General features: G+C 42.2%; 1 protein-coding gene across 1 annotated transcript in view; it reads left to right on the top strand.

The window, feature by feature from the left end:
• The window catches only part of armh3 (armadillo like helical domain containing 3), a 152,537-nt gene that overhangs the window by 32,729 nt on the left and 106,065 nt on the right, over positions 1 to 13,743 (top strand). Inside the window, exons 10-12 of the mRNA XM_043712942.2 lie at positions 3,615 to 3,658; positions 6,546 to 6,606; positions 7,740 to 7,786. Of these exons, the coding sequence (XP_043568877.2) occupies positions 3,615 to 3,658; positions 6,546 to 6,606; positions 7,740 to 7,786 (152 nt within the window). The remainder of the gene's footprint in view (positions 1 to 3,614; positions 3,659 to 6,545; positions 6,607 to 7,739; positions 7,787 to 13,743) is intronic.

The following is a 13,743-nucleotide window of genomic DNA, read 5'->3' as shown; positions in this document are numbered from 1 at the left end:
ACTGTGATGGAATGCCAATGGAGTATATTTATGGGAAGTGCTTAGATTCTCTCTTGTTGGAGTAGCATTGCCTCCAACGTTCTCTCATAATGATCTGAGATGGGAAACAATTTAGGAGAGACTGTGTTTCATGGTTGGAATCGGGGAAATATTAAGGATAGGTGGTGAAGGAAATGAAGGGTAGAAGAGATGAGAATTGAATTGGCAACTTTTAATATTAACTGGAACGATGTGCATGAACTTTTTCCAATAATGGAAATCGAGATTGGAGGGAGTGGGTTATAGAGCTCCAAGGAGATGTTTGACAGTGAAGGAAAGGATGATCCTTTAAGAACTGGCTTGATTTGGCTGAGGACAATGAGACTCATTGATGCACGATGATGTCCAGTCAGATCCAGTGCAGGGGTTGTGTACCAGATATGCTCAAGCCTGCTTTCCTCCACTCAAGGGAGTGAAGACGGGGAAAACAGTGAAATGTGAGGGAGAGTGCAAGGGATTCACTTCCTTTTGATATTTTACAGTTCATTTTGATATTATACAGTTCACATTGCAACCACAGAGACTTGGTTGAAGGAAGGGCATGATTGGCAACTAAATGTTCCAGGACATAGATGCTTCAGACAGGACAGGGAGGGAAGTAAAAGTGGGGGAGGAGTTGCATTGCTGGTCAGGGATGATATCACGGCTGTGCTAAAAGAGGATGCTATGGAAGGCTTGAGTAGTGAGGTATGGGTGGAGCTGAGACTTAAGAAGGGTGCAGTTACATTGTTGGGGCTGTATTACAGGTCTCCCAACAGTGAGCTTGAGGTACAAGAACAAACAGGTAAACAGATTATGGAAAGATGTAGAAGCAACACGGTGGTGGTGATGGGAGATTTTAATTTTCCCTACATTGACTGGGATACACTTAACATCAAAGGTCTGGATGGGTCAGAATTTGTAAGAAGCATCCAGAAGAGTTTTCTAGAGCAGTATGTCAATAGTCAGACGAGGGAAAGGGCCATTTTGGACCTAGTGTTGGGAAATGAGCCAGGCAAGGTGGTAGAAGTTGCAGTGGGGGATTTCTGTAGGAACAATTACCACAATTCTGTAAGTTTTAGAATATTCTTAGACAATGATGAGAGTGGTCCTATGGGAAGAGTAGAAAATGTGTTGCTGGAAAAGCGCAGCAGGTCAGGCAGCATCCAGGGAACAGGAGAATTGACGTTTCGGGCATAAGCCCTTCCTCAGGAAGGATTCTTCCTATGGGAAGAGTACTAAACTGGGCCAAGGCCAATTATATCAAAATTAGGCAGGAGCTGGGAAATGTGGATTGGACACAGCTATTTGAAGGGAAGTCCACATTTGATATGTGGGAGGCTTTCAAAGATAGTGCAGGATAGGCAAGTCCTGTTGAAAGCAAAGGATAGGAAAGGCAAGATTTGTGAACTTTGGATGACAGGAGAAATCGTACAACTAGCCAAGAGGAAAAGGGAAGCATACATAAGGTCCAGGCAGCTAAGAACTTAACGGGCCCTGGAGGAATATCGGGAGAGTAAGACCAGTCCTCAATGAGGGAAGCGGGCTAAAAGGGGTCATGAAATAGCTTTAGCAAGTAGAATTGAGGAGAATCCCAAAGCATTTAATTCTTATATAAGAAGCCAGTGGGTAACTAGAGAAAGGATTGGTCCACTAAAGGAAAGGAAGGAAGGCTGTTTGTCGAACCTGAGAAAATGGGTGAGATTCTGAATGATTACTTTGCATCAGGGACATGATGAATGTTGAGATTAGAGATGGAAGTTTGATTACTCTGGATCACATTGACAGAAGTAGGTAAGATGTGTTGGATAGGCTAGAGGTTATTAAAGTGAACAAATCCCCAGGACCGAATGGGATCTATCCCAGGTTGCTGAGGGAGGTGAGAGAGGAAATAGCCAGGGCCCTGACCGATAACTTTGCAGCATCCTTAAATACAGATGAGGTGCCGGAGGACTGGAGGATTGCTCATGTTGTCCCCCTTACAAGAAGGGTAGTAGGGATATTCTGGGTAACTACAGACCAGTGAGTCTGACATCAGTGGTGGGAAAGTTGCTGAAGAAGGTACTGAGGGATAAGATCTATTTATATTTGGAAAAGAATGGGCTTATCAGTGATAGGCAACATGGTTTTGTGTGGGGGAGATCGTGCCTTACCAACTTAATAGAATTCTTTGAGGAAGTGACCAAGTTGACAGATGAAGGAAGAGCTGTAGATGTCATATACGTAGACTTTAGTAAGGCGTTTGATAAGGTTCCCCATGGTAAACTAGTGGAGAAAGTGAAGTCACATGGTGTGCAGGGTGTTCTAGCTAGGTGGATAAAGAACTGGTTGAGCAACAGGAGACAGAGAGTAGTAGTTGAAGGGAGTTTCTCGAAATGGAAAAAGGTGACCATTGGTGTTCCACAAGAATCAGTTTTGGGGCCACTGTTGTTTGTGATATACATAATCTGGAAGAGGGTACTGTTGGTATGATCAGCAGGTTTGCAGATGACACAAAGATTGGTGGAGTAGCAGAAAGCATAGGGGACTGTCAAAGAATACAGGAGAATATAGATTGATTGGAGAATTAGGCAGAGAAGTGGCAGATGGAGTTCAATCCAGGCAAATGTGAGATGATGCATTTTGGGAAGTCTGATTCTACAGTGAATTATACAGTAAACAGAAAAGCTTTGGGAAAAGTTGATGAGCAGAGTGATCTGGGAATTCAGGTCCATTGTACCCTGAAGGTTGCTGCACAGGTGAATAGAGTGGTCAAGAAGGCATATGGTATGCTTGCCTTCATTGGACAGGGTATTGAGTATAAAAGCTGGCAGGTCATGTTAAATAAATTGTACAAGAAATTGGTTCGGCTGCATTTAGAATACTGTGTTCAGTTCTAATCGCCACATTACCAAAAGGATGTGGACACCTTTGAGAGGATGCAGAGAAGGTTTACGAGGATGTTGCCTGGTATGGAAGGTGCTAGCTATGAAGAGAGGTTGAGTAGGTTAGGATTGTTTTCATTAGAAAAAAGGAGATTGTGGGGGGACCTGATTGAGGTGTATAAAATCATGAAGGATATAGACAGGGTGGGTAGAGATAAGCTTTTTCCCAGGGTGAAGGATTCAATAACGAGAGGTCACGCTTTCAAGGTGAGAAGTGAAAAGTTTAATGGGGATACACGAGGCAAGTGCTTTACACAGAGGGTGGTAGGTGCCTGGAACGCATTGCCAGCAGAGGTAGTAGAGGCAGGCACAGTAGATTCATTTAAGATGTGTCTGGACAGATGCATGAGTAAATGGGGAGCAGAGGGATACAGATGTTTAGGAATTGGGCGACAGGTTTAGACAGTGGATTTGGAGGATTTGGATCTGCTCAGGCTTAGAGGGCTGAAGGGCCTGTTCCTGGGCTGTAAATTTTCTTTGTTCTGTTCTATTTGCCAGTTCCAGTTGGAGCAATTGACTCCTCTGTGTACTGTGTGGTATGTGTGTCCACACTAATATCTGATGTAGTATGTGTTGTGTTAGCATGTAAGTTAAGTAGCATGGGTAGAAATTAGAAATGTGAGAAATAATTTTTCATTCAATGTATGACCCAGCCTTGCCTTTCTGTTACAGGGTATGGGTCTGGTCATTTCACAAGCTCTGTCTGAATATAACAGGTTTGTATTAATTTATACAGTTCAAGGAAGTGTGTGTTAGCTGCTGTCATAGAGGTCTACAATTTGTGGTTCCTAGCTGGTTTGCACCCAGGGACAATGTTTTAAAGTGTTGATACGTCGCCTGGTTAAATAAGTGCAAATAGAGGCCAGAGCATGAGTATTTCAACAAATTCTGCTGTGATTCAAATTGAATCAGAAGAATGGAGGTTTAAGTCTTTTGTAAGTTTACCCAACTTGTTCACTCTGTGAGGCATGGGGAGGGCATAGGGTGGCATGTAAGGATGCAGGGCACACATCCATGAGAGGGATACCAGGGAACAGAGCAGGCAGTAAGAGTGGGCAATGAGAGCTTGGGACATAAAGTGGGCAGTGGGGGTTCATTTTACAGAGCGGGCAATAAGGATGTGAAACACAGAGTGGCTGGTAACGCTTGTCTCACTAGTAGTATTTCTGTTTCTTCTCAACGGTGCAGACACTAATCCCTAGCATGAAGTCCATCCTCTGTTCCCTCCTATTGGCTGAATGTTAAACAAAAGCTAGGTGTTGAGGTCAGTGCTAAAGAGCATGTTGTGACAGTAAAGAAGAAGAGTAGTAAAATGTGTCTCAGCCAACATTCCTCCCAAACAGACTCTACCAACAGCACAGATTTACAGGCCATCCCTTTCAGTGCTGTTTTGGACTGCCAAATGACTGCACTTTCCAAACAAAGTAATTGCCTGAGGCAGTTAGAGCTGTGTTAACAGTGTGACAATATGCCTCATATAATAGCACCAACTCCACCCCTCCCCCTGGCAACAGGGAGATTGTGTGTCACATTTGACACTGAGATGAGCTTTCAACCTTGTTTGTACCATCGCTAGACAATTATTTCCACCTTTCTGACATTGCCCAACCTCACTCTTGTCTCAGGTTATCAGCTGCAGAAAATTTCATTCATGTCTTTGTTACGTCTTGTCTCCCATTTTTTACTCTCTGTAAAATTATGGTCATCCAGAACTCGGTGTTAACTATCTTTTAGTCCTATTCCCCATAAGCCTTGTCCTTGTTGAATTACATTGGTGCCCAATGAAACCAAGTCTTGATTTAAAAATTCTCAATCTTGTTTTAAGTTGTCTGCATGGTCTTTCACCTCCCTATCGCATTGATCTCCTTCAACCTCAGAACTTTGTGACCTCTGCGTTCCTCTGATTCAGACTTCTTGGGCATCCCTGCTATTAATCGCTCCACTGTCGCTGACTGTGCTGTTAATTTCCTGGCCTTACACTCTGGAATTGTCTCCCTGTACCTGTATCTGACATCTCACTTGCCTCTTTTATGGTGCTCCTTAAAACTTACCAGTTTGATCAAGCTTTTGGTCACTTGATTGAGAAATTTTGATCAGGACCAGAGGCCCTGATGGACAAAACAGATGATCTTTACAAATTACATGTTTACATTTGGATGACGTCTGCTCTGGAAGTTCCTCGGCAGGAGTGCCCTATCACAAAAAAGGAGTGACCAATCTAGAAACACCAGAGGCAGCAGCAGAGAAAATCATCAAAGTCATTCCCTCTCTCTACCAGCACTGAGTGTCATATTCTATGGCTTAAATATTTAACAGCTACTGTGAGTAGGTGTGGGAATAGGGTGGCTGAGGGGTGAAGGGATAGTAGGATGCCAGGTGGATGGTGTGCTCAGGGGTTTTGAACATCAGGTGGGTGAGGTAATAGGCTGTCAAGGGGGTCCAACAATGTCAGGTAGTGTTCAGTTTAATATTTACCTAGGAGTTCGGATTGGTTTTTAATACTCTTAACTTCTCCAAGGTTTAGACCCTGAGTTAAAACCCTCACTATGAGGGTTCTATTGGACAGATCTGCACATAGGATAACTGCTAAATGAATTTTCAATTTCATGGGCAGTTACCTTGGAATCAGCTGTGTCAGGATATCCATGCTGTCCTGATCTACAGATCTGGCCTTTGGAATTTCTGGCCAATCTCACTGCCTAAATGGCTTGATGTCAAATTTTGTTTATTATGCTTCTGTGAGGTATCTTGGATGATTTTTATTGGATTAAAAGCCATATGTCATTGTCAGTTTTATTGGACAATGGTGCAATTCAGAAATTGACTGTCCTGGTGTACTGTACATACTGGATTAGCCAATAACACTGCAGACTAGTGCACTGAGCCAGATGGGAACTGGAGACTATCGCCTTGTTTAGACTCTGTCTTTGATGCCTTAAGTTCTCCTCACAGGGTAAGCTGTAGCTTTCCCACGTTGGCTTCTTGGACAGGTGGATGATAGGAGGTTGCCATCTTGCTCTTGCACAATGCAGAAAGTATAACATTCTTGTTCATTTTATGACTCAATTTTTCCTGCTTCCTATCCCTGTACCTTTGCACCCACACACACACCCCTTCAGCACCCCACCCTCTTTTTCAAATGCAGTGAAGCATCAGCAATAAATGTTGGCCAGTGACACCCAAATTTCAACAATGAAGAAAGAAATGCCCTGGCCCTGTTCCCAGCACTCGAGTCTTTACATGTGCACCTGTATTGTAGTACTGATCACAAGAGGATCATGGATAAGCTTGGCCATATTCTAGCCCATTAACTATAATGTGTTTGGTCAAATGGGATCTCATTGGAGTGACTTTTGGTATCGGGAGCATGAGCCGATGTGCTGCTGCTTAACTGTGGACCATGTTTTGTAGCTCTGACATCCCTGACCCAAGGGATCAAGTCTGCAACTTTTCCACCTGAACAGAATTTTGTCCAGTCATAACAAATTAATATGAAAGAAAGTTAAGTCGTGTTATTCAATGAAATAATTGTCATTAAAACTCATTTGTCAGTCTGCACATATACAACCGAAAAGTTACTTTTGTTTTTACTTTCCCCGGCAGACAATACAAAGACAAAGAAGAAGAAAACCAGGGAGGGTTCTTATCTGCTATAACCAACATGGTATGTACCACAGGAAACATTTTCTCATGAGTTTGGAAACCATGCTCACATGAGGTGAGCATGTAGAAAGATACCTGAAAACCTTTTTATTTCTGGCTAAAATTAAAGCCAGTTCTGCTGATAGGATACTCTGTAGGGAGATGATGCAGTTAAAATCACTGACCAAAAAAACAGATGCAAGTTGAGAATGTTTTGACAAAGAGTTGTTCTGATTTCTGAACGTGGTGTCTGAAAGGGCACTGGAAGCAGATTCAGTCATAAGTTTCAAAGGGAAATTTTGGAGGTTTTTTGGAGGTGCACAGATGGAACTAATTAGAGAGCTCTTCCAAAGAGGTGGCACTGTTTTAAATTAGGGGTGGTCCTTTAGGACAGTGATAATGTTTTTATGAAGCCTATAGGATCTTGGAACTCTGTCTCGGAAAGTGGTGAAGGCTAGGCTATTTATTATATTTTATACTGGGGTTAGATAGATTCTTGTTCAGCAAGGGAATCAGATGTTATTGAGGGTTGATGGGCATGTGGAATTTGAAACAAACCATGTTAACAATGCTTTTATTGAATAGTGGAACTGGCCAAGGGGGCAATTGATCTGTTTCTACTCCTGTATATAATTTTGTATGATCAGCCCCACACACAATCTTTACTCTCTACCTTGTCTTTATCTTTCAATCCTCCTACAGTTTTGCTTTCTACCTCTCTTGCTGTTTTATCTCATTATAATATCTTTTTCCATCTTTGACCAAGCTGCAGCCTTTGACTTTGTGAATTTTGGTTTATAGTCATCCCTGTGAAGTGTCTCAAAATGTTTTACATCAATCCTTAATATCTACAAGTTGTCCCAAATTTTCAGTCACTCTCATTGCATTACTTACCTACTTTGTTTCTTCTTCATTTGTTTTGCTGGTCATCACTGTTCCAGCAGTTTAGCTTTTATTCCGTAATCCTTCACCCTTGCTTTTTCAATGTTCACCCTTAGGTGTTTGGGTTCGCATCATAAATCACTATTGCCTTACTCGCACATTGGAGCTCCTTTACATCAGCCTTTTTCCCATCATGCTTGTTTCCAGCTGCTTCTCCTTGTTCCTTCACATCTTCAGGCTAAATACTAACAGCTGTTCCCTCTCTGTGTACAGGTGGGCAACATGTTCATAGCAGATGCTGATGAGAAGATTTCAGTCCAGTAAGTACCATTCTGCAAAATATTCACTGTCTCCTTCTCTCTCTCTCTTTCCATTTTTCTCAAACATTCTGTCCTTGCATCGACATCCATGCCAAATCACCAATTGCCGAAATGGTTTGGCAACAATTAAAGCTGTCAGTAACAGCTCTGTTGATCACACTGTCATATTTGAGTCAGAATATTGTGAGTTCTAGTATCACTCTGGAGGATTAAGCACAAAATCCAGGCTGACCCACTCGGATGCACTACTGTGTTGTTGGGACTGATGTCTTTTGAATACAGTATTTAAAATGAAGACCCATTTGTGCTCTCAGGTGAAAATCAAAATCACTAATAAAGAGCAAGGGAATCTTTATCCAACAAACAGCACTTGAATATGGTTGATTTGATCATTTAACTCCGTGTGTTTGTAAGAGCTTGCTGTGCACAAATTGGCTTCCTAGCACTGCTTCAAAATCACTCTGAACAGCTATATAGCTCTTTGGGTCATTCCAAGGTTGTAAAAGACATTGTTGGATCTATTTTGTTTTAAAAATCACTTTACTGTTTTGGAGGAGACTGGAGGGAAGATTTGCCTCTTTGCAACTGCCAGGTGCAGTGTTGGTGAGGTGGCTATTTTCAATGGATTCTGTTCTATTCAGCCCTCACATTTCCACTTTCTTCCATGTCTTCCTCTGCCCCATTTCTCATTGTGTACTTGGCTGAGCTTTTAAGCAGGAGTCTTACTGCCAAAATTTCAAAGTTATGGTGGATTGCCACCTGTTCTGATTGGTTCTTTCCTCAGCATCATCATATTTTCCACCTTTATTCCACCTTGATGGTCAACACCAGTAGGGTTCCACCATGTATGTGGCAGGGACAGTGTTGATAGTGACATGATTTGCAGACAGCAAGATCCCAAACTCTGCAGTGGTGATAACCAGGTATTTTGTTTACATGATATTGTTTGATGGATAAGCATTAGCAGGACACTTGGGAGACGGCTTTGAAGTGGTAGCCATTTGACCACTTAGGTCATCTGAGTATGCAGTCTATTTAAATCCTCCAAACGTTTGACACTGCAGTTCACTGGGAATGCTGGCCTGGGATTAGAGCTCCGGAGCCAGTACTGCCCCATAACATTCTAACTCCAGATGTGAGTGTGCTAATCGTAGAGTAATGGCTGACTGAGAATTGAACATCACGAGAGAACTGAGAAAAGTAGTGTAAAATAGAGGCAGATAGAATTTTTGCAGTATTATTGACTGTTCTGAACCTAATACCTTGCATTCTGATATACTGTAAATCACCACACTAAGTTCATCTCCACTGTCGATACAGCAGATGGATGTTTAATTAAAGCATGGAACTGTCGATTCTTTTCTTACTTTTTTTTTCTAACTACCTAGTCAGAAATAAAGTCAAAATCCTTGTTCATTGTGTGGACCACACTTTGAACACACTGGAGATGGCACAGTAATTGAGAGAAAAGTGGAGAGCTCATCAAACTCTGTGACATGGCCCTAAGACATTGAAAGCAATGTCTCCAGATACAGTCATATGTTTTAACTGGGCTCCAGGCAAAGACTAGAAGATCCTGACTTGAAGTTGAAGATTAGACAGAGCTGTAATTCCTTCAGAGCAGTAGGTATTGAATCAACCTTTAGTAACAACAGTTGAGGCTGAGATGGCCAACTCTTTTCTAAAGGAATTGGATAATAGTTGAGTTGGGAATGGAGAATGGGACTCCAGATGGACTGTAAGTTTTCAAGCTGGGATTTGTCACCTCTCAGTCATTGTGTTAAGAGTGATGAGAGATGGACATTTAACTATAATCTTGTCAACGAGGTCCATGAAAGAATTAAGGCAGACATCCTTCAAAGGAGGAAATCTTCTCTCTTTTCCTGATTTGACGCAAATGTGGTTAACTCTTAATTATTGTCTGTAGTGATCCAGAAAGATACACAATTGGATCAGAAAACAAATGGCCTCAGCCATTGACAAAGTAGGCTCACTGTGTTCTCTGGAAAATAATAGCTGGTCCTTGCAGCAGTGACTAAACATTAAGAATGAATTTAGAAAAAGCCCATGCACCCAGGGAGCAGATGGTATAGCACCAGGTTTCCAATGTGTAGTGTCCTGTCACCAAGTTCCCCTTTATTTGCATGTGCACAGTACATGACACTGACTCAGCAGCTCCAATAGTGAACCGAATCCCTGACACACCTGCTTATTTCTTTTTGGTCTTTTTATTTCCTTTTTTTTTACCCCCACACTACCGCCTAATTGCAGTAGTGTTTATTTCCCCCCCCCCCCCGCACCCATGTTGTTTGTGTGTGCAGGTATGAATATACCTATTTTTTTTCTTTTCTTTTTTTCCTTTTTTTATTTATTTTTTCTTTTTTTTTTCTTTTTTTTTAACCCCCACACTACCACCTAACTGCGGTAGTGCTTATTTTTCCCCAGCACCCATGGTGTGTGTGTGTGTAGGTGTGAGACACAGTGAGAGATACAAGGTGCACAAATCTTTATTCAATTTCCACCACCAGGAAGATAGGAAAACACCCGAGTGGCCAATGACAAGCACCGTACCTGTTTATTTATTTATTTATTTATTTATTATTCTCACTCCACTCCCTGCGGCGCCCACCTCCCCCTGAACAACTCCAGGGTGTTGGTCGACACCGCGTGCTCCTTCTCCAAGGACACCCGGGCTCTAACGTAACTGCGGAAGAGGGGCAGGCAGTCGGCCCTAACGACCCCCTCCACGGCCCGCTGCCTGGACCTGTTGATGGCCAGTTTGGCCAGGCCCAGGAGCAGACCCACGAGGAGGTCTTCAGACCTGCCCTCCCTCCAGGAGACATTTTTTTTTTAACCCCCACACTACCACCTAAGTGCGATAGTGCTTATTTTTGCCCCAGCACCCATGGTGTGTGTGTGTGTGTAGGTGTGAGACACAAGGTGCACAAATCTTTATTCAATTTCCACCACCAGGAAAATAGGAAAACACCCGAGTGGCCAGTGACAAGCACCGTACCTGTTTATTTTTTTTTCTCTGTAGGGCAGCTGGTCTAGGGATAGTCACCTTCAAGGAGAGTCCTTGCACACACATACACTCAAATTAGGCAAACACTCAAGTGGCCAGTGACAAACACTGCCCTTCACATCAAAGGACACGCTCCTGTTTGTTTTTTTAATTTTTTTTCTTTTTTTTATTCTTTGTGATCAAAACAGTGAAGGGGAGGGTAGGGACTGCTCCTGTTTATTTTTTTTTTAATTTTTAAAAAAATTTAACCCCCACACTACCACCTAAGTGCGGTAGTGCTTATTTTTGCCCCAGCACCCATGGTGTGTGTGTGTGTAGGTGTGAGACACAGTGAAAGACACAAAGTGCACGAATCATTATTCAATTTCCATCACCAGGAAGATAGGAAAATACCCGAGTGGCCAGTGACAAGCACCGTACCTGTTTTTTTTTCTTTTTTTTCCTTTTTTTTTTCAGTTTACAGGGACATGAGGACAAACCTCAAATCCCAGTTTCACAAAGAAAAAAGGAGACAACAGCAGTGACAGTTGTACATTAGACAGTACTGTTACATACAAAAGTGCAGACAATACAGACCCAGCAAGCCCCCATCCCTCCCACCTTCCGACCACCATACCTGTTTATATCTGTCAGCCAGGCCTCCCTGATTGGCCCAGGTTGACAGGCCCAATCAGGGAACTATTCCATGAGGTCCACCTGGCTGACTTTGTTCCAGTCACTACACTTGAGAGTGCAGAATCACTGAACTTGCATCATAGGGTACCCCTGTTCTGACTGTACAGTTCAGAGTGCTTCCCAAGAAAGACTATTGACTATTGAAAGACTTCTTAACAAAAAGTCAAGAAATTATTCAAGCATCCCAGTGTTCCATTTGGCTAATGCACATCCCTGTGTAGTATTGGAACAAACATAGCAAAAAAGTGACTACTGACATTCATAATTCATGTTGCCAAAATTAATAACAACCAGGCTAGCAGTAAAATTAGAAATTTCTCACATTACTACACTGGAATTTGCTCTCAATTTCTCTGCCTCTCTTTCCACTTGTTTAAACCTTTTTGACCAATTTTTAAAATATATCTCCTCATGTAACTCCACTTTTGTTGGATGACCTTGCCAAGGGAACGTGTAATGTCTTTAGGATAATTTATCTTACTGATGGTTGTGTATGAAATGAAACGACTTGGAGGTGCTGGCGTTGGACTGAGGTGGACAAAGTTAAAAATCTCCCAACATCAGAATATAGTCCAACAAGTTTATTTGGAAGCACTATCTTTCAGAGTGGTGCTGCTTCCTCAGGATTGGGGGAGTCAGTGCCTTAGAAACATGAGATTGGCAACGTGGGGGAGTGCAATTAATATTAGCTCTGACACAGCAGTTAAGCCAAGGGTGAATCAGTATGTGTCCTAACGCAGCCCTTTTGCAAGGCTGAGCTAAACAGCCATTTACAGCCACTGACCTGATGATCTAATCTAATCTTCCTCCAGAAGAAGCAGTGCTTCGAAAGCTAGTGCTTCCAAATAAACCTGTTGGACTGTAACCTGATGTTGTGTGATTCTTAACTATAAAATGCAAGTTGTTTTTGTGCTTTTCTGGTTGGCAGGAGAATAAAGAGCTCACTTCCTGATACTAATCCTCTATACAGTGGGCATTAGGTTGAGATTAAGATTTGGGTTATCTGAGTGAATTCGTCTATAGGAATGAACTTGATTAGGTTACTTCACAATCTTGTCTCAAATATAAAAGTGGTAAAGTGTTTGAGAGCTGCCTGCCATTTTAGAACTTGACCTTAAGGAGAATGGACCATTTCAGGGAATTAGGGAAAGTAAAAAGAGTGAGAGTTTGATGATTGGTGTGGGAGTCAGTGCCTCAGAGACATGAAATTGGCAGTGTGGGGGAGTGCAATTAATATTAGCTCTAACACAGCAATTAAGCCGAGGGTGAATCAGTATGGAGCATGTGTCCTAATGCAGCCCTTTCGCAAGGCTGAGCTAAACAGCCATTTAGAGCCACTGACCTGATGATCTAATCAACAATTGTAAACTAAATAAAAAGGCATAGCAGGAGATTGGTACTGCATCATAATCCTTTAAAATTGGACATTAAGTGCAGTCTTAATGACCAGACTAACGTTTCCCTGAGTTTTAATAGGGATTCTGATGGTGAGTCTCTCTTTCTTTACAAAGGTTCCAATGGGGGAGCTCCCTTATTAACAGGGTCTTGGTAGTGAAAATTTCTGAACCCCATCCTAGTTTTCATAGGGCATTTCTTAAATTGCTTCAGATTAATTCTATATATTAACTGTCTCTGGTGATTGGCTGTTTCAGGTTGTCTTGGGTTAGGCAGGAATCTGACTCTTGTCTCTGTCGGCTTCTCTTTTGCTGGCATTTTCCCATGCTCTCCATTCCTCTTTAACTCCATTAGCAGCTGTAGCCGAGGGACAGCATTCGCCTCTGACTCTGTGGATTGTGGCATCTTCTCTGCCTTAACTGCTGCACTTTGGAAGGCTACACCGAGGAATTTGTTTCATTGGGTGTGTAAGAAAATTGTGAACAAATGGGTATGCGTGAGGAAGAAAGGAGTTGGTAAAATGGGGAAGGCAATTCTCTGAACAATCTAGTGATTCTTTGCTTGATTCAATCATAGGAAACATGGTTATTTGATCTGTACATTAATGTTGGAGATATGAATGTAGGAGGTATGACACTAGGTTTTGCAGATGATAGAAAAATTGGTGGTCTGATAAATAGCCAAAAGGAAAATGTTAGACTACAGAAAGATATGGATAGACTGAACAGTGACAAATGGAATCTTATCCTGAAAAGTGCATGGTGATGCATTTTAAGATAACTAACAAAGTAAGGGAGTACAGGTTGTTCTGCCATAACGCCATTTCATTAACGCAAATTTGCTGTAATGCGATTACATCACC

This window comes from Chiloscyllium plagiosum, unplaced genomic scaffold (genome assembly GCF_037043375.1).
Source record: "Chiloscyllium plagiosum isolate Xiang-an unplaced genomic scaffold, Cpla_swu_hap1 HiC_scaffold_22, whole genome shotgun sequence".
NCBI lineage: Eukaryota > Metazoa > Chordata > Chondrichthyes > Orectolobiformes > Hemiscylliidae > Chiloscyllium > Chiloscyllium plagiosum.
Note: the sequence above shows the minus strand (reverse complement) of the source record. Positions and strands in the feature narration are given on the sequence as shown.